Raw genomic sequence first — 25,900 nt, forward strand, 5'->3', positions numbered from 1 at the left:
TTTCTGCTGATGTAATCAGGTTTCATGGGTGGGGAAAAGTATTTGTAATCAACATAATATCCTACTTTTCACAGTATGTCAAAACGCAGATAAAAAATATCCCACCCTGCATGAATAGTTTCTTTCTGAAATATGTTACATTCTAGAAGAAAATGTGTTTTTTCATGCTGCTTTTAAAAATTGAACAAGCTTCGCTCATTTGTGGTCATGTAAGTGTGCTTGATGTACTTTGTTTTCTTTCTCAGGATGTTGTGATGGTAATCCAGCTGATGACCTGCGGCTGCCCAACGGTACAGTGGTCCGGGATATTGAGGACATCCCAGTATTTCTGCACGGATGGATGGTGGATACGTCAGAGGATACAGATTATTTCCGCAGAGTGGGAGACAACTGCACCACCGGCAACTGCTCCAAATGTTTCACCATGCTCAACCAGAGACCTTTCTCTAAATGTCACCACAAGGTACTACACACAAGCATACATATTCACGCACAGCCAATTAGTTTACATCCATTGCTTTTAATAAATACAGTTGATCAATGTTAGCTGTAAAATCTTATTTAGCTTGTTTAAATAATAAAATAATCACATTACATTGTCATCATACGTAGTTTTGGCCCATATACTCTTTTTATATTTTACATTTTGTCCTCCATTTTCAGCTATGTTGTTATTGCTGACTAAAGGTTAAATTCTAACAAAACAGTTTTCAATAATAATTAAAATAAAGCTGAAATAAAATATAAACGTGTTAACAAGTTTAAAGTTTAAAAAGCTGAAAAGTACTAAGCTTACTGAAATAAAAATAGAAAAACAGTGATAAAAGCCCATAACAAAATTACTAAAGCAGGCAAATTAAAATATAAAATAAAGGTTAATTCATAATATTAATAAATACTATAATAGTATATAAATAGTACTAAAATAACTATTGTTATAATAGACATTTTACTAATATTCTGAGAAGAAATTTAGAGAAATTTCATTCCCACAGGCTTGTAAAAGTTCATACTTACCCTACATGTGACTTGACCGTTATTTATTGGATTATTTTTCCGAATGTCGTGTTGAAGGTTTCTCCAGAACACTTCTGTGATAAGATATGGGCTGGTGACCTACATTATAAAGAGCATGAGTGTGACTTCCTGGCTGCTTATGTGGCCATTTGCTACACGCATCAGATCTGTTTCAGCTGGAGGAAAAGCAACTTCTGCCGTGAGTGTGTTTACAGATACTGTTTGCAAAGTGTTTTTGCTTAGATGCTTGTTTTTTGACTGGCGGTGTATTTTTTCTCCGTTGCATATTTGTATATGTTTGTACATGCAGCGCTCAAATGTCCTCCTGGTAAAGAATATAAACCCTGTGTGAACACATGTAAGACTCGGACGTGTCAAAACCGCGATTACTACGAGGAGAGCACCTGCTCTTCTATCAGAGAAGAGTGCGTTTGTAAAAGCGGTACCATCCTGCACCGAGCAGACTCTGCCTTCTGTGTCACCGAGGACCAGTGCGGTGAGAATGCCACACTATGTGTTTTCTCGCATGAAAAATAAAATGCTGTCGTGAGAATGGCCTGTTATTTCCCTGTGATCAGTGTGTACGGATAACGATGGTGCTCCTCGCGCCCCGGGCGAGGTGTGGAACGGCTCTCTGCGTGGCTGCTGTCTGTTCAAGTGTCTGGAAAACGGTAGCGTGGTTCCTGTGGAACCCGAGTGCAGTTATGAACCTGCGCCGCTGTGTGAGAGAGAGGGAGAGTATGCAGTCGATGTGCTGGAGGAAGGAGTCTGCTGTCCGAAGAAGATTTGTGGTAAAAACAAAAATACATGGATGTATATAATTGATGTACTATTTTCTTTTATATTCTACTAGTTGAAAAGCTCTAATCTTACATACAATATGTTACAAAATTCTTCATTATTAATGAATACTCTGTATTAATTTAAGTACTCTTATAATAATTATAAATCAGCATATTAGAATGATAACTGAAGGATCATGTGACACGGAATACTGGAATAATGATGAAGATTTGGAATATCATAGGAATAAGTTGCATTTGAAAATGTATTACAAAAGAAAAGTATTTTAAATGCAGTAATATTTCACAATATTACTGTTTTTATTGGATCAAATAAATGCTGTCTTGGTGAGCATAAGTGATAAAAAGTTGACAAAAGTCTTAATTAGATACATTCCAAACATTTAGGTTTTGCTTTCTGCATGAAAATGATTTATCCTGTTTGGTACCTTCTTTTTATAAATATATTTATTTATTAATATTTTGTTCTTGCCATGAAAATGGCCTTAGATGCCGATATGGCTCAAACATCCAAATAAATAATTTAAAAAATTAGAATAAATATTAATAGAATATCCATGAAAATATTCATGACTAATGCTTATCTTTGTGTGTAGAATGTAACCTCACCATCTGTCAGAGTGAAGTGCCCAGCTGTGAGAATGGAGACAAGCTGGTGATTGGCTACAGCGCTCTGTCCTGTTGCCCTGAATACAGATGTGGTAAGAGCTCATGTAATCCTTACCCTGATTGGCTGTTTATTTGGTCAGTGGACAAAGGTCAAACTTCTGATTGGTCTCTGTTAGAATGTGATCCGCTGGCATGTCAGAGTGTTCCTGCCCCAATCTGCAGAGAAGATCAATTCCTGGTGGAGGTCAGAGGGGCACACGCTTGCTGCTATAGCTACATGTGTGGTAATAAGACATTATAAATATTTCAATACTGCAGTACTGTCATTCTCATCTGTATGCTGACAATACTTAAAATTCTCTATTAAATTATAACTAATAAATTAATAATAAAATATTACTTATCTGATAATATATAACTTATCAGAAGGTTATATATTTTTGTATTTAATTATATTGGCACACATACTATATATATATATATATATATATATATATATATATATATATATATATATATATATATATATATATGTATATGTATATATTGATGTGGTTTTAAATAAATATAATTATAATTATAAGTAATTGTGAAAATAATTATAATAATAACTGTGAAGCCTGTATATAATATATATAATTCATTATAAATGTATAGAAATAGACAAAAATCCAATGCTTTCAAATATACATTACAATGTAAAACATATTTGCACAAAATACTCTTCAAATGTTCATATTTTAAAACTTTTCCGTGACATGCTATAGCATTAATTTAAATATGTTTTGCAGTGTGCGAGTCCTGTATTGACCCTGTACCGATGTGTCTGCCTGGAGAAATACTGGCCGTTGATGTGAACACCACTAATCACTGCTGTCCACAGTATCATTGCGGTAGTTATAACAAACACACAAGCAGTCACTGCACTGAAGTGCCCAGTCTTTTTGTGTTTGGTAATGAAGGTATTTAAAGGCTGTGTCTTGCTCTTTCAGTGTGTGATATGAGTCTGTGTCCTGAGCCCAGCTTGAGCTGTGCTCCTGGAGCTGTGCTGGTGAAGAGACCCGTGCTGGACAGCTGCTGCCCAGAGACACACTGCGGTACTGGACACGTGCACACTTACCTAGATATCTAAACAATGATTTCCCTGTGACCTTTTTTGTTATAAAGATTATTATAGATTATGATTATACTTACTACAGAATAACCCTTACTAAACTTATCAAATTTAGAAGGCATTATTTTTTCCCGTTTATTTCTTGGTTTTGTGAATATTTATTATTTTTTTTGTTCGTTTAGAAATCTTCCGTGGATATTTTTACGACAGTTCTCCTAAAAAAAGCTAAACTGAAACATGCATTAACACAGATACAGAAATATTACACTAAAAAGTAACATGCTATTGGTATGTGTTTTGGCATGAGTATAGTATAAATTGCAAGGTTCCATGTTACACCATCACTTTACCATGGTATTGCTGTATAAGTGTTTTTTTATATACATATGGCTTTATTTGTAATATTTGTTGTTTTTAGAATGTCAGTGTCACAACGTTACACTTCCTGTCTGCACTGCGGTAAGAGGTTTAAAATGTGTTGTGTGTGTGAATACTGTGCATATATAGCACCATAGTGAATTCTCCTGTAACCAGTGTTATACCGTGACCTTTGTTTTAAAGGGTGAGATGAGAGTGGAGGAGCCGGACCCCGGGGGTCCATGTGGATGCCCACTCTATCACTGCAGTAAGACTTGTACAAACACTAACACACTCAAAATGCCACGCTATTCAATGAAACTGAAATACAAGTGCTTGTCTGTGTGTCTGTGTGTATGTGTATGTGTGTGTAGAGAAGGCAGAAGTGTGTCTGTTTCAGGGTGTGACGATATTGAACCCTGGCCAGTCTATGGTGCAATACTTTGAGGGGGAACTGTGTTACACCGTCCAGTGTCTCACACATAAAGACCCCAGCACTGGGTTCTATGCCATGGAGGTCACCACTGCCAACTGCTCTGAGAAGTGTGAGCCTGTAAGTCACACGACTAATGCAACTTTCATAATATGTATTAACAGATACTTCCACAAATATGAAAGTTTTGCATGATTTTCCATTAAATTAATTAAAATATATTTTAGAAGGGATATAAGATGAAAGAAAATAGCTCTTTTAAACTAAACATTTCAGTGTACGATATAGAGTTAGGTTAGCCAATCATAACAGAGGTGGAAAATCTGTTTCAGCCATCTACTGTAAGTGTTTTGGTGCAAGACAGTTCGAATAACATTCAAGAAGTGGATTTCAGGGAATAAACAAGGCTTCAGAATTGTAGAATATGGCCTATTTTGGACAGTACTGTAATATATTTACATTGGATTTTTCCAATATTATGTCATTTTCCAATATCATTTATTATTTATGTATTTTTTTATTTATATTTTTATTTTGTTTTACATAGCATCAGGTTTATGTCCCATCATCAGATCCACATGTGTGCTGTGGCTCCTGCAAAAACATCTCATGCTCATATCCCAGTGAAAACGGGACTACGGAAGTATTTATGGTAATTTGGTTCTTTTTTTTATCTTTGTAAAGCTTGACATATAAAATCGTAAACAGAAAGTTTATTGAACCTTTAGATTTTTTTTTTTTTAAATTCTATATGCATATGTGTTTTTGTTGAGTATTTGATATTTGACACTTCAGGCTTATATAGTTCAAATAATAAGATATAGGAGAATATGGAGCAAGAACACTTCAGTGTTATTCAGGAGCAAAAATATTTGCAATTTGGTGCCATTGCTAATATTCATATTACCAAAACATAATGTGAATCAATTACATCTTTATAACAGTACATCAGACATGAACTGGATAATGTAAGATAATATTTAATTTCTTAGTTTTATGATCATATAATATGCAAAGATAATTGACAGATATAGAAATAAACATTCCTCAAAGGTCTCATTTGTAATTTTCCAAAGGTTTTAACATTATTTCTGTGACAAATTAGGAACCTAAGTTGTTTCAGTCCAGTAAGTGTTCATTTTAAAACATTATACTAACAGTTTAAAAGTTATCATTGTGCAAAATTTATAACGATAAGTAAAGATTTAAAAGCAAAAACACTTGTGAACCACAACCCAAAGCGAGATGTTTTTACAATTACACAAAAGGTCCTTTTACTTGCTAAAAAAGAACAGATTTTTATCATGCTGATACTTTAGAGTCCATAGAAAATGGCACATTAAGTTTGATCCAGTTTGCTGTATAGTGTAAAGAAACTTTCTGGATTTTGAGTTTTAAAAAAGGCAAAAACATCATTCACTGTATTTGTGAATATTTTCCCCTTTGAGGATGCGCGCAAATGGATGTTTTGTCAGATTTTCTGGGGGCGTTTTTCAGTAAATTTATCCACAAAAGTATTGCTACTGCAGGTCAAAAACACACATCATTGTTTTCATGAAACCCAAAAAGCCTGTGCCTCAAATGCATTAACCCGATAGTGTTTTTTGATGTGGTTTGCAGGCAGGCAGCTCATGGGTGGCTAACTGCACACGCTTTGACTGTATGGAGACTGCAGTAGGCGCAGTAGTTCTGGCCTCTGGAGTGGTCTGTCCTCCTTTCAATGACACAGAATGTATTCAGGTCTGACCAAAATCAATGCATTCTTAAAGCTTTTCTGGAACCGTTTGTGTTGTGGTTCTTCTAACCCCTGTGCTTTGCGTTTCAGAATGGAGGCATAGTTCAAACGTATGTGGACGGTTGCTGTAAGACATGTAAGTAAGAGTGTCTGGGGCTGGCTGTGCTTTCTGGGAATGCTGGGGGCTGTTTGGAACAGCATGATGGAGAAGCTTTACTAGCTGCTGGTTGCGTTGTGGTTAGATGCTCCCTGTTGTCCCGGGGGAAAAAAATGAGCTCTGCACACATCTCATGGGTCTCTTTCATTCTTCCAGTTTCACTTTCATGTGCTTTTCTTGTTTTTTTAATGCTCTCTGTAATACAATGCGTGTGCAAGCCATAATCTAGGAAGGAATCTAGGAAGGAATACTAATGAAAGTTGCTGTATGGTTCTCCTCTCTATGCGTTCTTAACTTTATCTTTGTCTTTTGTGGCTCAAGCTGGATTTTGTGCTATGGGATTGGTGTTTGTGGTTTTTAACTGCCTCTTGTCAGAGCTTGGTGCTTCATGTACAGTATAAATAAGTTCAGATGAATGCATTCAGAATCAGTATGTACAGTAAGGACTTGTTTAAGTTACCAGTTTGGGTTTTTCAGTGGTCCATGTTTCAGTTTTTGATCAGCTTATTGACATAAATGACAATTATTCTAATTCTCTCATGTTTTTGTAATATCAAGGAATTTTAAAATTGTGATACCTAGGCCTAAAAAAGTAATGAAAATTTATCAAATCTAAAAACAAGTTACAGAAACATAATACATTTTCAATATCAGCATGAAATTTTTGCTTGTGTTTAGAGCTAAAACATTTAATAAGCTTGCAGTTTTGTGAGTGAATTTGTTATTAAATGATTAAATGATTAAATCCTTATCGTTGTCTTTAATAATTAGGTTAAAAGGTTTGGGAACCCTATATTTTAGACAATATTTAATTCAATTAAATTCAATCAAATTCAATACTGTGAAATTTATTTTATTGTTACTTTTAAGAAAATGGTTTTAAACCTAATTTTAATATAATGAAAAATGTCATTTATTCTTGTGATGCAATACTGAATGTTTAGCATCATTAATCCAGTCTTCGGTGTCACATAATCCTTAAGAAATCAATATCTTTGCTTAATATCTTTGTTGAAATCATGAAGCATTCATTCAGGATTCTTTGATTTAATATCAAGTTGAAAAACAGCATTTATTTGAAATAGAAATAGTTTGTAACACTATGAATTCCTTTACTTTTGATCAATTTAATGCATCCTTACTGAATAAAAATATTAATTTCTTTAAAAAAATATTGCCGACCCCAAAACCTTTGAATAGTAGTATATGTATTTTTGCATTACTTATAAACCAAGGAAAGCATATTGGAAAATGCTGCATGAATCTGTTTTTAATAAACTCTTAGATAAGAGCCAGTGGTCTTGATTACATTGGCATGGCATGCTAGAAGGATTCAGAGGTGATTTTGAGGAAAAACTCAACATGTGCCTTTGCTGGCTATGTGCTGTATTTGCTTCCAACAAACTGGTATGTATTTTTTTGTGTAAACGGTGGGTCTGTGCAACTTTTTACGCATGAGGGCGCTTGAGGGCGCAGGTTTGTGTGTGTTTGCATTGGTTTGGGGCTTTTGCATTTGTGCTGCGTGCTGGAAGCTTTATAAGCGACTTCATCCAAAAGAGTTTGTTATCGACTTGTGAGTTTGTGAACCTGCCCCTGTGTGTTTCTCAGGTGCTGGACTTGGTTTGTTGCCTTTTTCCGTTAGTCCAGTAACACCCACTGCTAGTACTAACTGTGATACAGGTACTCACTCATCTACTGAATTATCTTTATCTGTGTCTCATAACATTGTGTGTGTTTTGAAGAAAATATTTTACACTCATCACTTTCAGTCTTGCCATTATTTTCTTTTAGTTTGAGTGAACTGATTAATTAAGTGTGTGAAACGTTTGACCTGTAATAGAAAATTTAAAAAAAAGTCTTATTATTTTAATAATTATTTTTTATTGCTTTCGAGACAGACTTGACAGCATGAACTGTAATGAACTTTCATATTAAACTATCTGTACTGTTGTGGAATGGCAGAATCATCATCTATATTAACTGTTAATAATGAAAATGATTATAATCACAAAAACAATTCTGTCTAAAATTCAGACACAACTGCTTTGCATACACACATTTCACCTCCCACCATCTCAGACAGCTGTGAAGTCTTGATTTATTTCCCGTAGAAACCCCCTGATAAATCTTCAAAACCTGTCCTCCGTTTGAACCTCCAAAATCCCTGTTTCAAAATTAATGAACCTGAAACGTATAACACTCACACACTGCCCTCAAAAGAGTTAAATGCCTTTCATTTTATCATTGTTATACAAACAAAAATTGCATATGGGTGAAAAGTTCAATTCTCAATGGTGCCACTCGATCGTTGTCAGAAAATGTCACCATGGTAACTAACATGTCAATCAAGTGGAGCCCCCAAGGTGCAGCAATAGTAGTCAGTGAGCCTGCTGTGTTAATGTGTTTGTGTGTGTGAGTGTGTGTGTGTGTGTGTGTGTGTGTGTGTGTGTATGTGACAGTTTTTGACTGATTATTATAGTCACATTTACAAAGATTAAACTCTACTTGATTTAGATGTCAAAACAGGCCACGTGTCATAGATGAATGTTCTAAGCTTATGAAAACGCACTACTAAGCATCAATATTTTATTATTAGTAATGTTATATCTAGTGCTATCAAATGATTAATCGCGATAAATACATGTAAATATCTTCAAAATATATACTATATGTATGTGTATTTGTATATACATAATATGTACAGCAAATACGCAGAGATATATTGTAAAAGAAATATATATTTTGGATGTATAATCCAATTATTTGTATGGCAGCACTAGTTAATAATTAATAATAAAATATCACACATAATGTATAAGTATTGTATGAGTATGTTTAAAGTCAACATTGTCTTATTGCATGCTCCTGAATATATTGCTTATCTTTCCATATATATATATATATATATATATATATATATATGTGTGTGTAAACAGTAGGTAATGAAGCCTTTATGAAATCAGGTCAATAATACAATAATATTTCTTTATTTTTTATATGTATAATTTAATGCTAGTTAATGCTAGTCAAATCCAAATGGATAAAAAAAAGTCCCCGTTGACATGTTTTTTAATGAAGTACGTTTTGAATTTTGTTATTGTAATAAATTTGTATATCTTTTATTTAACTCTCTGTCACATTCCTCAAGAAGAATGGCTTACTAATATAGTTTCATGTTGATTTTGTGTGTGTGTGTGTGTGTGTGTGTTTGTGTATAGGCAAAGAAGATGGTAAAACCTGTAAGCGAGTCGCTATCAGGACCACTATCAGAAAAGATGACTGTAGAAGTAACGCACCTGTAAGTTTAAAAGGAAGCCATGAAAATGATCTATGAAATACAGTACAATAAAATGATCAAATGAAATGCACCTTTACTATTGTTTACTATTAACGTCATCTCTCTTTATTGTTCTCTTCAGGTGACTGTGTACTCATGCGACGGAAAATGTCCATCTGCCACCATCTTCAACTTCAACATTAACAGTCATGCACGTTTCTGCAAGTGCTGCCGTGAGAACGGCCTCCAAAACCGCATCATTCAGCTGTACTGCACTCGAAATGCCACGACGGTGGACTATTACTACCAGGAGCCAATGGACTGCTCATGCCAGTGGAACTGATTCCATGCGGACTGTGTGCAGTAAAGTTAAGATCTCAGTGAGAGCACTAGCTTGCCGCGGACAGGCCCGAATCCGACTGCATATACAGTACAGTATCTGCAAAACTACTAACACAGTCACTGTATTTGTTGTGTCTTTGATATCTATAAATTATCTGTAAGGTTAATCAAACATTTATTCAAAAAAGAACAACAAACTTCTGTTAAATTGGTGTATTGTTTAGATTTTAGTATTAACGTTTGTTAAATGACGAAACAACATGGGGACGAGTATTATTAGAATCATTATTTTCCATTAACATTTTAAATGCATTTATACATTTTTAAATCTTTACTTTTAACCAAATGCTTTATTATTTAAATGGCAACTTTGTGCTTCTTCTAACAAAAAATGCTTTTTATTAAATTTTTTTATAAACAAGCCAGTCTTAAGCCCTGTTCACATCAAGAGCGATAATGATACAGATAAATACAATGATAACTATGTTCGCATCCAACCCAACGTGATTTCAACATTGTGTTGCACAGCGCAGTTTTTGTTTTGTCGTCTGCTAAATCTAAATCTACTCAAAGCAGGATGGCTTTTGTTTTTCATTCAGCGTGTGATTCCAACAATGCTGTTTCTTACTGCTGTTATTGTTATAGTTACGCAATTCTTTTAAACCTAGAACAATTTTTAAACCTTCATCCTTATCGCCTTTGTGTGAACAGGCCTTTAAGTAGGCATTTGATATGTAAAGAGTAATCCCGCACAGCTGCTTGACAGACGAATCCATCACTCACTAGTTGTGTTGACACTTCCAATGTGCAGTCTATGTTTAAGCCGTTTGTAAAAAAACATAACGTGATGAACTTGAATTTCCATACCATAGCCATAATGCCAAAAAAATGATTTCTGAACTAAGTTGTATAAGCCTGAATATGCTTAACATATATAGCAAACTACCTATAAACCTGCATGTTATTGTCACTGTTTTTTAAATAATAAAATAAAAATACAAAAAACGATATTTTTTCCTATATGCACTATGCAAATCTATCATTTAATTGATTTACTAAGCTATTTTGTAATATTCCATTCAATTAGCCGCAGATTAGTATACAGCAGATACACATCATTTAGGAAATGTAGAAGTTTGCTTCACCTTTGTGTTGATTATTCCACTGTAAAAATTATCAACTGGAATAAATAATTAGTTAAACTGCAGAAAACAATTGCCATGTATCTCGGTGTAGCATCTTCACCCTGATCTAATTCCAGCAGTGATTTATTAACTAGAACAGCCCACGCATGACTTGAGTTATATCCCGCTGAGTTGTGTTTTGCTTTCAAGTCAGGTAATTAAAATGTTGGAGAAGGTCATCTCCTCCCTCGTGAACATCTGCTGAATCAGAATTTGAAAGAATTTTGCGAGTTCAATACAGTGAACTCTTGATTTCCACCGAGAATGACATTGGCTTGTTTTCGCTTTATTTGTACAGCAAAAGCAGCAGAGCTTTGACAATGAAAGCCTGAAACCCGTGATATAAACGTTAAAATGCGTTCACATTTGCCCAGTGCAAGTGCTTTTAAGGGTAGTGCTGTATATACAACTTGACTCTGAAACATTCCAAACATTACATGATGTGTGTAAATGAATTATACTTGACAGCTGATATACATTGTTTCGAGTTTATTCTCATCGGGCGATGTAATGCATGTAGGAGTGTAATGTGTTTTTTTTTTTTTTCTTAATGTTTAGCGCAACTCCTCGGCTGACCCTGCATGACTTTTGTCGTCCTGACAACCTGTGCTTACTTCGATTAGGTACAAAAAGGAAGAAAAAGAAAATATGGCTGTCTGATCTGAATGAATGAGAGGAGGAGGAGTGGTTGAATCCTCCAGTGTGGGGTTTTGTAGTGTTGTAAGATGCTGGCATGGGCATCTGGAGTGGCAGGGGAGGCGTGTCCTCAAGGAATGTGGGGTATTTTTTTTGTGTAAACTTAACCGAGCCAGGTTTTTTGCTCTAAGATGCCGAGGATTGCTCTTATGACCACAAAGACTGTTTTAGGATGCTGCTGAAGTTTGACTGACCATACTATTGTAGTGTAGGTTATTATTACAGTGCGAGCTGCAAGGCTAAAGAGCGTAGCGTTTTGCTTTAAGGATATGATGCCGTCTATGGATACTGGAATTATGGGATGGAGCTCCATGGACAAAGTTCTGGCATTGTTTTGGCAACTTCTGCACTTCTTTCAGGTAATAATGTGTTCATACTGTTAGTTTGACTGCATCATCTTCAAGTTACGGAAAATGCATGTGCTGTACATTTCTGTGAAGAAAAAAGATATATGGCTTTCTGAAAGTTAGAGCTTCGTAAGAAGCTGTTTGTGTTTGAAACTTTCTAAGCAGGAATAGTTTGTTAGTAAACTTGAACATGAAATTCAAAATTGACACTGTTTGCTTTCTTAATAAATGTTCCTGTCACCTATTTATTTTTTTCTTTGCAATCTCTTATTACAATGCAGTAACTTGTTGTGCATCTAAAATGCTTTTCCATTTCGGCTGATGTCATCTAGGCCAGAAATAATGTTCACTATTTGCCAAATACAGTATCTTTTACTGTAGTGGTCATTGTTTTAGGCAATTCTGTCTGAATCAAGGCTACTCAAGTAATACAGTGGTAAATAACAGTAATATTGCAATAACACTTTTAAACATTGGAATAAGTCTCTCTCTATTTTTATTATCGAATGCATCTAGACATGCAATACATGCAAAAGCTTTTTCCTTTTGATTTTAAAGGCGTATTAAATCTTGATTGAAAAAGTTTGATCTGGCCCCAACCCCATGGATTTTTCTTTCCTCTTGTTGTCCTGCAGGCTTTCAGCCTTCCATGTTCCAGAAGTCCATCCTCTGTCCATGTGCAGGTGGCATTTCAGTGTTTTCCATCCCGGACAGATCATTTTTATACACTTTTTTTGGGAAACAAGGTGTGATGCAAACACCGCTCCTCTCACATGCTCCTACACTCATAAATAAAGGTTCTTTTGATTACAAAAATGTTCTTCTCACTAAATGGTTCCTTTAAGAAATGCTCACTGGAAAGCCTGAACTTCTTTGGAACTTCTTTGATCTATATCAAAGTGCACACTGATAATATTGTGATCCTGGACCATGACCTGGATCATAAATAGCATGGGTTTATTTGTTTTTATGGGTTAAAATCATAGGATAATTATTAGGATAAGATCATGTTCCATGAAGATGGTAAATCTGGTAAATTTCCTACTGTAAACAATTAAAAAGTTTTGATTAGTCATCATTAAGACACCTTTAAATGTGATTTTGCCATTATTTATATTATTTTTGTTGCACCAATTAGATTCCATATTTTCATATAGTTGTATCTCATACCATACATCAATCCAAACATAAACGGAAAGCTTATTTATTCAGCTTTCAGGCAATATATTCGTCTCATTTTCATAAAATTGACCCTTATGATTAGTTTTGTGGTCTAGGGTCACATGATTAATTGAGTTTCTCCCTCTCTGTCAGGTTCTGAGCAGTACAGCAGTGTGTGAAGATGTGTGTGAATGTGTGATGAAGTTCAGGGTACCACAAGTTTCTGAGAAGCTGGAATTCAGTCTACAGTCACACAATGGCACAGAACTGCTGGATGCCAAGACTTTCCACTTTGGTAACTCTGACGACAGAGGCTTCAACGGCACAAATGCAGATGTTCTGGCTGTGTTTTAATACTTGTGTTTTGCTCTGTTATTGTTAGCTCCTCTCATGACATCCTCTTTACGCATGAATGTCTCATCCACGACTGCCGTGCTCAGCTGGCCTACTTTAGATGACGGAGATGTCTTGGATGTGTGTTTGGATAAGCACTGTTGGGTTGTGTCCCGTTTTCAGCCATTCCACCAGGTTACAGGGTTACAGCCTGGCCGTCGTTACAATGTCAGTGTGGCAAAGAAAACATTCATCCCTCATCTCCAAATTAATGTCACACAAAGCCATCAGCTGGGTATAAAGACAGGTATGTGCACATACACAAGTGATGAAAGGCGTTCTGATGAACTGCTTATGTTCCTCTACTGTAAAATGTCTTAACACTACAATTAAAAAGGCTTTATGCAAATTATTGTTTATTTATTTAGATTTTAGTGAATAATTTACTTTCAAAACTTTAGAGATTTAATAGAGAATTAGAGAATTAATTCCAAGTATATATAGTACATCTACTTAGTATATATAGTGTTAGTATATATAAGTTAAACTACTTTTATGGTGATTATTGGTCATTTTGAGACAATGTAATTTTACAATAAAGACACGGACTGACAGTGTCTAAAACTAAAACTTAAAATATGATAAATAAATGCTAAATTGTTATTAATAAAATGTTAATTTAAAAAAATATATGGATTACTTTTATGGTCATTTTGAATGTTATTTTTTATAATACTATACCAGACCATAAAATGTTATATTTGATTAAATGAATCGCCTTTCACTTTTATTGTATGAGAAGTGTCGGTCATACTGGTTTGGAAAGGCAAACCTTTCAAGAAGATGAAAAAGTATGTAAGTAGTAGAAAAACATGTACAGACACAGCTTCCTGCAGGTCTGTGTCCCGCTGGCTGGCATGCTGTGGGATGGAGCTGTTATAAGGTGAACCTGATGTTCCTGCCATGGTCTGGAGCGAAGCAAGAGTGTGAAAGATCAACCCCAGGGTCGCATCTGGCCAACACAAAGACAGATGCAGAGTTTCTATCTGTCATATCCTTCTTAGAATCCTATAACCATCTTCAGCTGTTGTGGACAGCTTTAAATGACCGTGAGGTACATGGCAAACGCACATGGACACTATGAAGACTGTTGTACACTTTTTTGTTGCATACTGAAATGTAAAAAAATGTGCTATGCTAGTATTTTATTCTGTTTTAATATTCACAGACAGAAGGTGATTTCCGCTGGTCTGATGGCTCAACCTATAATTTAAATATTGAAATGACATCATCGCTTGCATCCAATCAAACGGGCTGTGTTGCGATGCAGAAGAATGCGACCGAGTGGGATTCTTCTTCACTGCTTTCCTGTGTTCCCTGCAGTTCCCCTATATTTGTCAAGAAGAGTGTGAGTGAAGTAGAGATACCGAGAGTGGTTACTCTGAATGCGATAAGGGGGATTTGATTTACACAAGCAGGACATGTTCCTCGATCAACATCTACTGTTGTTCCTGGAAAAAGAGGTTGGGTTGGAGTCAGGATTGACTGGGTTGATAGGAATGTTGTTCCTGGACCAACAAAGCATGCTGATCCAGGAATATGTCCTGTTTTGATAAATCAAGCTGTGCGATAAGCATTGCTCGGTTTGGACGGAGCATTTTCAGAGAAATGGCCTGATGAATACTGTATTGCTACAGTATTTAAAGTTTTTAAAGTATAAAATGAACGCTAGACTCAAATAAGACAAATGTTGGTGTATATAAAGGCATAAAACTAATTAATTAGTTTAAATAAAGCTGAAATAAAGTATAAATAATTTTAAGATTAGTGTAAATAGAATATCACTGAATAATGCTGCTAATTTCAGTTAGTGTAAATAAAATCCATTGCTATTTGCACTTAGTGTAAATAGCATCTACGCTAAGAAAATATTCTTAGTGCAAATAGTAGCTGCTGAAACTTCATTTACACGTCATTCCTGGAAACTTTTTTTCCTTAACTGTACTTATTGGATGTTTATCTGAGTTTTTTTAATTTTTTTATTTTACTACTTGTTTCAGAATGTTCATATTAAGCTACATTTCCGTAATGTTTCCAATAAAAACTTAAAAAAATATATATATATATTTAATAAAAGAAAATATATATTTATAAGGTAAAACTGAAATAAAGCTAAAATAATATACAGTTTAAAAAACAAGAAATAAAAAAACAACAATAAAAACACATAATAAAATTGCTAAAACTTAAACTGTCAGAATTTTGAAGAACATTGGTTGCCAAACAGCTGCTGGTAGCCATTGACTTCCAAAGTATTTTTGAGAAAATACTTAGAATAATTATGCCAAAAAGGGACCTTCAGCTCATCTCTTAGTCTGTATTTTGCATCATGCACTGCTGGATAACAGTGCGCTGTGATATCTGCACCAAAGCGACCACTTCTAGTAGCCAAAAGACCGGTGGTGCACATGAAACGTGACATTTGAAGACATTTGAAATGCTGTCTAACAGATATATTTAAGATCTTAAGTTTTCATTTTAATATTAATTGTGTGTCTCTGTTTCAGTGTCGCAGAGCAGCGGTGAATGGCTGTATTTGGAGAGTGTGTGTGAGACAGAAGCAGTGTTTATCTGGTCAGATGTATCTCACCTGGATTTATCTGCTGGTTTTACGCTTGCTCTACAATCAGAAGATGATTCAAAGGATCCAACCGTCTCACGTGTGGTGCTCACAAACACTCAAGACATAGTGAGAGTTCAAGGTCTCTCTCCTGGACACGTCTATCATTTCTCACTGGTTCTTAAACGGCCCAGTGGGGTGTCTCAGACACTTGGGCCCATTTTTATTGCCAATACAAGTAAGTATAAATGGCTGTAGTACCAACTTACATTAAAGGAATAGTTTACCCAAAAATGAACTGTTTTTTAATGTTGCAGAGCCGAATCCTCCTCAGAATCTCACAGTGACAGCTGTCACGTCCAGTCGGATTGCATTGTGTTGGACTGCCCCCGATTCTACCCGTAATGCTCGTTTTGAGCACTTCATTTTACACTGGGTGGATCTAGTCTCTGGCAGAGGCCATGCCATTCGCTTGGACAAGATGAATCGGAGCGCTGTGATTGGTGGGTTGGCAGCGTATCATGCTCACAGGATCACAGTTGTGTCCGTCACGGCTCAAGGTGTGGAAAGCTCTGACAGTCGGTCCGTGACTGTTATCACAGGTATATTTTAAGTGTGTAAAAGAAATTGAGGGGTGAACATAAAACACATTTTTCATCAACAGCCAAGCTAGCAGGGAAATTTCTTAGAAAACTTCTCAGGCTAATGTTCTGGCCAGGTTCTCCACTAGTTGTGGACAAACGATCTTAAAGTAACGTTTTAGGACATCAGTGCAGTCAATTTTAGTGTTCTCAAAAAATTAAGACTTTGCAGATTGTCTATGTGCAAATTTCATTTATTTTCAAGAAAATTAAGGAAATAATCATGTGTATGTGTGTATTTCAGAGGTTAGTCCTCCACGCCGGGTCTCGGTTGATGCTGTGGGGCTGGAGAACATGACTGTGTGCTGGTGGCCTTCACTGGACGAAGATGTTGGCAAATATTACATTCGGCTCCACCCACAAACAAATCAGGCTCAGACTGGTGAATTCTGGATAAATGGCTCCACCTGCATCTCGCTTACACAGCTCAAGTCAGGCGGGACATATGAAGTGGGAGTGGCTGCAGTGAAGGGAAGAAACATGAGCGTAGTGACAACCATACAACAGACTTTAAGTATGTTTCTTTTCTGTTTATACCTTCCATTTCCTCCACGATGGCTGTTTTTCAGTCAACAAAATGTATTTTTGATTCTTTTTTCAGAACCTGATAGCATCCGGATAGCTGTCCCTTACAAAGTTGGCACACACTCTGTGGAGCTCTTTGTGCAGATGCCCAGAAACAGCATTTATGACGGCATCACCCTTACTTACCAGAATAATAAATTGTGGAGGCCAGTGTCAAAAGACAGCACTAAACTGTTAGTCGACAACCTGAATCCAGGAACGCAGTATGACTTTAATGTGTTTGTGACCAGCAGAAACACCAGCAGTGAAGCCTATGCACTGCCACCTGTGAGGACCTGTGAGGAACCACTTACTCTTACTAGCGAAAAAGTACAATACTAGTCTAAAACTCTGAAATATCTTGGAAGTAAATTTTTCATTGACTGTATGCTAATAAATAAATATGTCATTAAATTACTTTTTACACTTTATTGTGGCAAATTGAGTTCAGATTATATCTATATCTATATATATATCTATATATATATATATATATATATATATATATATATATATATATATATATAATATATATATATAAAGTGTAAAAAGTAATTTATTGACATCATATGACAATAGAGGGTTAATTTAATAAATGTTTTAATCTTGAAAAAGAAAATGATTTAGCATTTTAGCCTAATTTTGCAAAGTGTGCAAATTTAAAATGTTATTCCAGTTTGAATTTAGTGATTTAGTTTGAATCTGTTTTTTTTATCGATAGGTTTGGCTCCTCCCACTCATGTGCGCGCTGGTGTTGTGACTGACAGCTCTGTAGAGCTCCTTTGGGATGGGGCTGAGGGGGCGGGCCATCATTATGAGGCGCTGTGTACGAACTGCGCTGATACTGTCATGGTACGATCCTGTGTGTGAGTACACATCCTGTGTATGATGTCTGGGTCTCTTCTTTTACGTAATGTACATCATTACATTTGATGAAAGAAATACATTTCCCACCCCCGTGGGATCATCAACATAATTTTTATGAAACTGAATAGAATATTTTATGCTGTCCTTAAATAATAGATACTCAAAGAAAGGGAAAATAGTTTGTTTACTACATTTTTGTGTGTCTTTGTAGGTGCAGAAGGTAGTCCACACTAGAGCAATTTTTAAAGATGTGACTGCAGGAAACCTATGCAACTTTTCAGTCCGAACCGAGAAGGAGTTTTTCAGAGACAGTCTGGCTGTGTTTATCACCATAAGATCTGGTACACATACATTTGCACAATAAGCTCAACTACTTATGCTACCTTTCGAGAGTTTGCTGAGTTATGGTCAGTGAGATTATTTTATTTTATTTTATTGATTATTTAATTTTTTTCGTTTAGTTTAGTTTTAGTGCTAGGCATTAATCAATCATAATTACTTGCATCCAAAAAAAAAGTCTTTGTGAGCATCATATTTGTGTATTTACTGTTTATATTTATTATGTGTATATAAAGATACACATACACTATATATTTAGAAAACTTTACTTCACATATTTTACATTTTCTATTCATCAAAATCTTTTTATGAATTTCTGCAAAAATATTAAGCATCACAACAGTTTTCAACACTGATCATATGTTTCTTGAGCAGTAAATCAGCGTATTAGAATGATTTCTGAAAGATCATGTGACACTGAAGACTGAAGTAATGATGCTGAAAATTCAGCTTTGCATCACAGAAATAAAATATTAAAATAGAATACAGCTATTTTATATTACAGTATTTTTGCTCAAATAAATGCTGCCTTTTGTAAGCATAAGAGACTTAAACCAAGATTTTGAATTTTAAACACTGAAATATAATTAAATTTTTGAAGAGCAATGTTTAGTTTATCAGCTTGTGATTATCACAAATAAAGAAAAATAAATACATTTCTATGGAATTTCTATGGGGGGGGGTTGTGTGCTTCATGACCATAGGAACCTGTTAACTTTTATTCGATAACTTTGTGTTTAATTGCCTCGAGTGTTTTTGTAGCTCCCAGCCCGGTCACCTTGTTGCCAGTGCAGAGGACATCAGCGTCTCTCAGCGTGCGCTGGAGGGCCGGCCGGGGGGTCTGTGACTCATTTATCCTGTCCATAAGAAACTCAACCTTTATCCTGCAGACCAGTCAAAGTGCGTCTGATGACAGGTGCGGATTTAGATCAGTTATCTGCCCTGAAGATTCGTTCTGAGAGAGGTCTGAACTGTGTCTTTCTCTCTTTTTTAGAACGTATCGCTTTGACAACCTGTTGCCTGGAAGTGTGTATACTGTTGAAGTGAGGAGTGTTAGCGGAGAAAGGCGAAGTTTACCCGCTGCTGTAAACACTAACACACGTGAGTGTGAATACACGTATACTGATACTAGGCTAACTGCTGCCCACAAATCCACATATTAGCTCTTTTCCAAAATGTAGTTTCTTTTTGTACTGCCTACATAGAAAGCTGCCATCCAAAACAGCATGCTAGCTGAAATTGAACCTTATAAATGAGTCATCTGGAACGATTATCCATTAGCATCTACTTATATACACCCTAACAACAATTAGAGCTCTTCACGTAAAACCTATTCAGCTGAGTTGAATGTTAGCGTGCCGCTAAATTAATTTGATACTCTGATATTAGTACATTCAAATATTGAGTCAATCAATTTTAATTTCCCTGATCTGTTTATTATTAGTTTCAGGTATTGAATAAAACGTACACCACTGTTAAAAAGTTACAAATTGTTACAATGTATTTTGTAACAATGTAATTTGTTTGATAAAAATAAAGAAAAACTGTACTACTGTGAAATATCATTGCAATATAATATAACCTCTTTTTATTTAAATATATCTTTCATATATTTTTTAGTCCTCTGATGGCACAGCTGAATTTTCAGCATCATTACTCTGGTCTTTAATAACATAATCAGTCTTGAAAACAGTTGTGCCACTTAACATTAACATTAATATTAACAGCATGTAATTTAGTTAGACTCACTTCTCTCATCTGCCATTCTGCATGCATTTTTTCACACTGAGCTTATAGCAGTGCATTCTGGGGTTGGGTTTCCTGTGAAATATTAATTCAGCGTTGCATTTGCATTTAAAAAATATGATAAAGACATGAGAATGTGCTCTTTTTTTGTACTTCAGTTCCAGAACCTCCTGATGACCTCACTTTCATTGAACAGGAAGTGAGCAGCATGTATGTGATGTGGACACGCCCACCGGGCAAAGTGGACGGTTACAGGGTAGGGTAGCTTTTTGATTATCCAATCAGCATCGAGATCCACATACTGAAAGATATGATAACGTATTTAAGCATTAGATTTGTGCTTGTTTGTTTACTTGATTTAAAAATGGAATAGAAATAATTGAAGCGGTTATGGGAAATAAGTTATTATAAGTTGGTGTGTATTGTAAGCATGACTAGACTAGTATCAGGGCCTTTGCACGCCTGTTAAAACTTTCATACTGACCGTCTCAGCTGAAACGTAGCCTGGCAACACCCCCTATGCTCGGGTTTCTACCTTTCTCATAATACATGAGCGCCATCCTTCATTATACCTTACAAACAGTAAGAAGGTATTTGAGTGTATGATGTAAAGATGCTTTTAGTGCAATGTAAAGTCCTGGGCCAAAGTGATGATCTTCCCACTTCTATTGTCAGCTTTATTGTAGATTGTCCATGCCAGCATCTCTGACATCTTTTTTTTTTACATTTGTCATTTTATTCAAACTACTATTCAAAAGTTTGGGGTTCGTAAGATTTCACATTTTTAAAAGACATCTCCTATGCTCACCAAGGCTGTTAAAAAATACAGTAAAAGCAGAAATATTGTGAAACATTACAACGTAAAGTAACTATTTTCACTTTGAATGTATTTTAAAACATAATTGTTTTCTGTGATGCAAAGCTGAATTTTCAGCATCGTTACTTTTGTCTTCAATAATACACGATTCTTCTGAAATCATTCTAATATGATACTGTGTGCAAACAGTGATACTTTATTTCAGGATTCTTTAGTAAATAGTAAAATCGAAGCAGTATTTGAAACAGAAATCTTTTGTAACATGTCTTTGCTGTCACTTGTGGTCAATTAAATGCATTCTTGCTTATTTTATTTCCTGTTGCTTCCTTTTCATTCAAACCTCTTTAGCTTCAATATGGCTTTGCGGGTGACCTCCCTCTGCAGCACCAGGTTGATCGTCATGGCAACAGTGTCAGGATTCATGACCTGACCCCAGGAAGTGATTACAGGTTTGAGATCCAGTCCTTCCTGGGCTCAGATTTCAGCAAGACCACATCTCAAAACATCTCTACTAGTAAGAATCTCCCAGTCAATATTTCCGAAGCAGTGGCCCTTGATTCTGTTCTTAGTGATGCTTTCTACTTTTAGTAACATTAATAAATACAGATGAGAAATACAATGCACAAGCACATATTAACAATTAAGGTCATTCCTTAACAATTTTTTTTATTTCAGGGCCAGCAGGTTTATGTTCACTCTCTGTGTCTGACATCAATGGGACGTCTGCAACAGTGTCATGGAAATCAGCCACTGGTCACTTTGATTTTTATAGAGTCGTGGTCAGTAACAGCTCTCATGTCTGGACATTAGATGTGAGTCCACACTCGCAGCAGGTCACTGTCAGCAGCCTATGGAACGGCTGCTCGTACAACATCACTGTACAGCGCTTCAGAAACAACGTCAGTGGAAACGCCGCCACAGTCACCATACATACAGGTGTGACTGAAAGCACTCGTTCCTGTAAAACTGTTTTAAAACACTTTGAATTGTCCATTATAGCTTGAATTCGACTTAACATTGAACCAGACTGAATAATTTTGAATTGAACAGATCTGATTCTCATTGCATTGAACTGAACAAAGCATAAATTAATTTACTGTATGTAAATTAAATTCAAAGTAAATAAAAATAAAAGGAGAAATATAATTTGATAAACAAATTATTCATTAAGATTGGTTAGGTTCAACTGCATTAAATTGAACTGAACTGAACCAATCTGAGGTGAATCAAATTGAATTTAACCAAACTGAATTAAATACATTTTAACCATTTTTTTTATTACTTTTGCATATTATCTACATTTAATTGTTGATCTTTCTTTTGTTCTATTCTGGCATTCGTACTGTTTAATTTTAATCTTGTTTAGTGTTATTTACATTGCTTGTTTTGCATATCACTTGCTTGAATTGCATTCAATTTGTTTAAAAGTTGCAATATAAATAGTGTTTGGTTGATTGTGAATTGAAACTGAATTCAAACTCAAAACTTTAATTTAACCAAACTATACTGAACTGAATTAATTTTTAGCAAATGTCTGCATATAAATTGTACTGTATGCATGCATTTGTGTGTTTTTTTTTTTTTATAGTGAAAATCCTAAATCTGTGTGTTTCAGTCCCTGAGAGTCCTGAGGGGTTGCGAGTGATAAGCATGTCATCTCGTGCTTTTTCACTCCACTGGTTGGCATCACCTGGATGTGATAAGAAGTACATGGTCCAACTGCATCCTGAACACGGCAATATCAGCATCTCCACCACCACAGCAGACGGCGGTGTCCAGGTCCATTCACACACACACACACACACACACACACACACACCTGAGTCACTTCTCTCCCGCAGCCGTATGCCAGGTGTCAGGTAGAAGAGTATCTGTGTCAGCTGGGCGGAGTGTGTGGAGGAAGGTTGGAGAACAAGGGAGAGAGTGTAAGAGAGAGAGAAGACCAATAATAATAGGTTTAACAGTGGTGGAGGGACTAGTTTGTTTCTGATCACTCACATACCACCAGTTAGTTAGCCCCTTCACCCATCCAGCAGCTCTCTCTCTCTTAGTGAGAGGCCATCATGCCATCCTGTCTGCCCCTGCTGGTTATCCTGTACGCGGTCCTCTGTAACGTTCAGGTAGGCTTTAATTGCATAATTTGCATAGCATGGGTTTTGCATTACATGACATGCATTATAACATATCACTTTAAATTCAATTTCGGTACAATTCTGAACTATTATTACTTTTGCATTTCAGATCTGTATTGAAATTGAATTTGGGATGAAGTATGTTGTAGAAAGCTTTAAATAAAACAATAGTTGTAATACATTTTACAAGAAAATATGATTTATTTATTTTTACATTTAACCATTTCTTTGTAATCATTTGTAAAATGTACATTTTCGAGAAAATTTCAACAAATTTATTTTGAAATTTGTTTCAAAGTAAAGTCTATGCTGTTTTTATTTCCAGTGTAACAAACAGAATTGTTTATTTTATTTCATTTTATTATTTTAAAAAATTCATCTTCCTGTCATTCTGACTCAAAAAAACAAGTGGAACATCTTCCGGACTTTTTTCAATGAATTTCAAAGACATGAATTCAGTTCCTATTTAGAACTTTAGCAATTTTCTGCAACCCTGCAAGACTGTTTTCTTCCCCTAAAACACACAGGCTGTGTTCTGTTAGAGACACAGGTGTGAGCTGGTGAGATGCTGAGACGCCACACGACCTTAGAGGAATTTTTGAACTGGCTTGCGTTTCTTAGAAAGAAGGGACACGACAATACTGGCACACAAACAAAGGCTTGAGTGTGCGATAAATATCACTGTGTATTGCCTGGTTTGTGCAGAGGACTGTGTGTTTGGAAAGCATTGGCATTTGACATTTTATTCTCAGAGGTATTCATTTCTAAAGCATTCGTAATAGTTGCCATCACCGATCAAAATGTCCTTTTAAATTTAGATGCTTTCTTTCGATTTACATATTTTCTGTGCTATTTTTGATTTAAGATACTCTTGTGAACTTGAAAGTAACTTTCTTTAACAAGCTAGTGAAATGAGTGAAATGAATTTGTTTATATGGTGAATATTTTTCAGTGAAATTCATAGAAGTGCATGCATATATATGGTTATGTAATGCATGTAAACACGAATTAGGATTTGCAGTCTTATCTTGTTTAACTGGTGTTGTCAGGCTATTTTATCCTCAGATCTGATAAGACTATTGTCTTTCTGGAACAAGTGGTGTGACTGTGACATCACGTTCGGTAATTCAGCCCGCCGATGCTGCATTACTCAACAAACTTTGTGTTTGTGAACGTGTGACCAAAAATGACAAGAGATGCTTTTCTTACATGATGTTTATGAGCAAATGATTTCTGGTGGAACTATATTGCCAATAATCCATACCGTTTGAAGTGTGTGCTAACTCCAGAAGATTTGTTTGCAAAAAGTGTGTACGCGGGAGTGTCTGAGGTGCATGTATTATTAACGTTATCTAGATGTTTTTGGAGGCAGTTTGATGCATGATGGTAATTTGTGGGGAATATTGCGAAGTCATTGTCTTTAGTCAGGCATAGCCAGGGCTGTTAGAATCACATTCATATATCCGATCACATTTAAATTGTGCTTTGTTCAATATCGTGTACCTGAGGTTTATTGTATTGCATATCTACATGCTTCTGTAATCTCAGAAGAGTCGTGACTCAGCAAACGTTGCCATGAACTAAAAAAGGAAGATTTGAAAAATTCTGCTCCATTCAATAATAAAAATTCAATATCTAAGTCAAAATGAGCTTTTTAAATTTTTTTAAATTTAATTAAAATGATTATTTTTATTCAAAACCTTGAGTTTCCTTCAAAAAAAAAAAAATTCAAAACCTTCCTTACATTTTATATTACATATATATAAATAGTAAATATACACAGTTCATACATACATACATTATATAAACAGATCTTTTATTTTGGATGTGATTAATTGTAATGAATCGATTCACAGCACTACTTTAAGAATTAAAACGGAACATTGTAATCAATGTTTAAGATCCTACCTATATGTTTTTAATAGATTTTTTTAAGTGTATCCTATTATAAAAAAATATTGTAAATACTTATTAACATCAGCACATTACTTCAAATTTTTAAAAAAAATTTTCACAAAAGCATTAACACCAATGAATCTTCTAAAATGTTGTCATTATCACCTCAAAATGTGACATTTTTATATATTTAGCAAAATAATAATTACCAAATCATTACAGTGCCATTTGGTATGAAGTTCTTATAGAAAAATGTATGGAATTATGCTTTTTAAATAAAAAATCTTTGACTGAAACAATATATCTGACATATCTGTCACCATATGATGCTGGTTGTAGATGTGTAGGTCTTTTATGTATTGTGTATATTCTGTGTTTCAGGCTCAAGTGTCCAGTGTAACCCCTGGAACGTCATACACTGTGACGGTCAATGCGATGGCCTCGTCAGGGTTCAGCTCACCTGTCAGCCGAATACTCGTCACCACTAATGAATCCTGTAAGTTAAACCACAATTCTATTCTATATATTAAGAGTTTATTTGCAAAAACAGTGTTTTAAATGTTAAAAAAATCACGTTTTTCATTAGGTTATCTTGCTTTTATTGTGTTTTGTTTTGTGTTTAGTTATTTTTTTTAACCTAATCAAAATAACTCACCTGCATTTTGAGATTAATTGGAATGCCCAATGAAAAAACAAGCTTTTTGAAATTTTTT

General features: G+C 35.2%; 3 protein-coding genes across 3 annotated transcripts in view; all 3 read left to right on the top strand.

Moving 5' to 3' along the window:
• otogl (otogelin-like) overlaps window positions 1–10,852 on the top strand; it is a 32,797-nt gene extending 21,945 nt beyond the window's left edge. The window contains exons 42-58 of the mRNA XM_043216815.1: window positions 246–463; window positions 1,075–1,216; window positions 1,328–1,513; window positions 1,596–1,808; window positions 2,417–2,521; window positions 2,606–2,713; window positions 3,221–3,322; window positions 3,422–3,526; window positions 3,962–4,002; window positions 4,105–4,168; window positions 4,275–4,453; window positions 4,881–4,985; window positions 5,954–6,073; window positions 6,159–6,204; window positions 7,834–7,905; window positions 9,444–9,523; window positions 9,645–10,852. Of these exons, the coding sequence (XP_043072750.1) occupies window positions 246–463; window positions 1,075–1,216; window positions 1,328–1,513; window positions 1,596–1,808; window positions 2,417–2,521; window positions 2,606–2,713; window positions 3,221–3,322; window positions 3,422–3,526; window positions 3,962–4,002; window positions 4,105–4,168; window positions 4,275–4,453; window positions 4,881–4,985; window positions 5,954–6,073; window positions 6,159–6,204; window positions 7,834–7,905; window positions 9,444–9,523; window positions 9,645–9,845 (2,087 nt within the window). The 3' untranslated portion in view covers window positions 9,846–10,852. The remainder of the gene's footprint in view (window positions 1–245; window positions 464–1,074; window positions 1,217–1,327; window positions 1,514–1,595; window positions 1,809–2,416; window positions 2,522–2,605; window positions 2,714–3,220; window positions 3,323–3,421; window positions 3,527–3,961; window positions 4,003–4,104; window positions 4,169–4,274; window positions 4,454–4,880; window positions 4,986–5,953; window positions 6,074–6,158; window positions 6,205–7,833; window positions 7,906–9,443; window positions 9,524–9,644) is intronic.
• Window positions 10,853–11,865: 1,013 nt separating this feature from the next.
• Window positions 11,866–16,578, top strand: LOC122362491. Its single transcript, XM_043263956.1, has 8 exons — window positions 11,866–12,083; window positions 12,707–12,817; window positions 13,386–13,527; window positions 13,615–13,872; window positions 14,462–14,679; window positions 14,794–14,973; window positions 16,133–16,423; window positions 16,503–16,578. The coding sequence occupies exons 1-7, from the start codon at window positions 11,994–11,996 to the stop codon at window positions 16,313–16,315; spliced, it is 1,182 nt and encodes a 393-aa protein (XP_043119891.1). The 5' UTR covers window positions 11,866–11,993; the 3' UTR covers window positions 16,316–16,423; window positions 16,503–16,578.
• Window positions 16,521–25,900, top strand: part of ptprq (protein tyrosine phosphatase receptor type Q) — a 37,695-nt gene continuing 28,315 nt past the window's right edge. Inside the window, 12 exon segments of the mRNA XM_043263955.1 lie at window positions 16,521–16,787; window positions 17,071–17,340; window positions 17,428–17,688; window positions 18,112–18,242; window positions 18,469–18,598; window positions 19,359–19,512; window positions 19,591–19,697; window positions 20,501–20,598; window positions 21,508–21,673; window positions 21,835–22,095; window positions 22,775–22,938; window positions 25,569–25,683. Coding sequence (XP_043119890.1) covers window positions 16,667–16,787; window positions 17,071–17,340; window positions 17,428–17,688; window positions 18,112–18,242; window positions 18,469–18,598; window positions 19,359–19,512; window positions 19,591–19,697; window positions 20,501–20,598; window positions 21,508–21,673; window positions 21,835–22,095; window positions 22,775–22,938; window positions 25,569–25,683 — 1,978 coding nt within the window. The 5' untranslated portion in view covers window positions 16,521–16,666.

This window comes from Puntigrus tetrazona, chromosome 18, assembly GCF_018831695.1.
Source record: "Puntigrus tetrazona isolate hp1 chromosome 18, ASM1883169v1, whole genome shotgun sequence".
In the NCBI taxonomy this organism is placed as follows: Eukaryota; Metazoa; Chordata; class Actinopteri; order Cypriniformes; family Cyprinidae; genus Puntigrus; species Puntigrus tetrazona.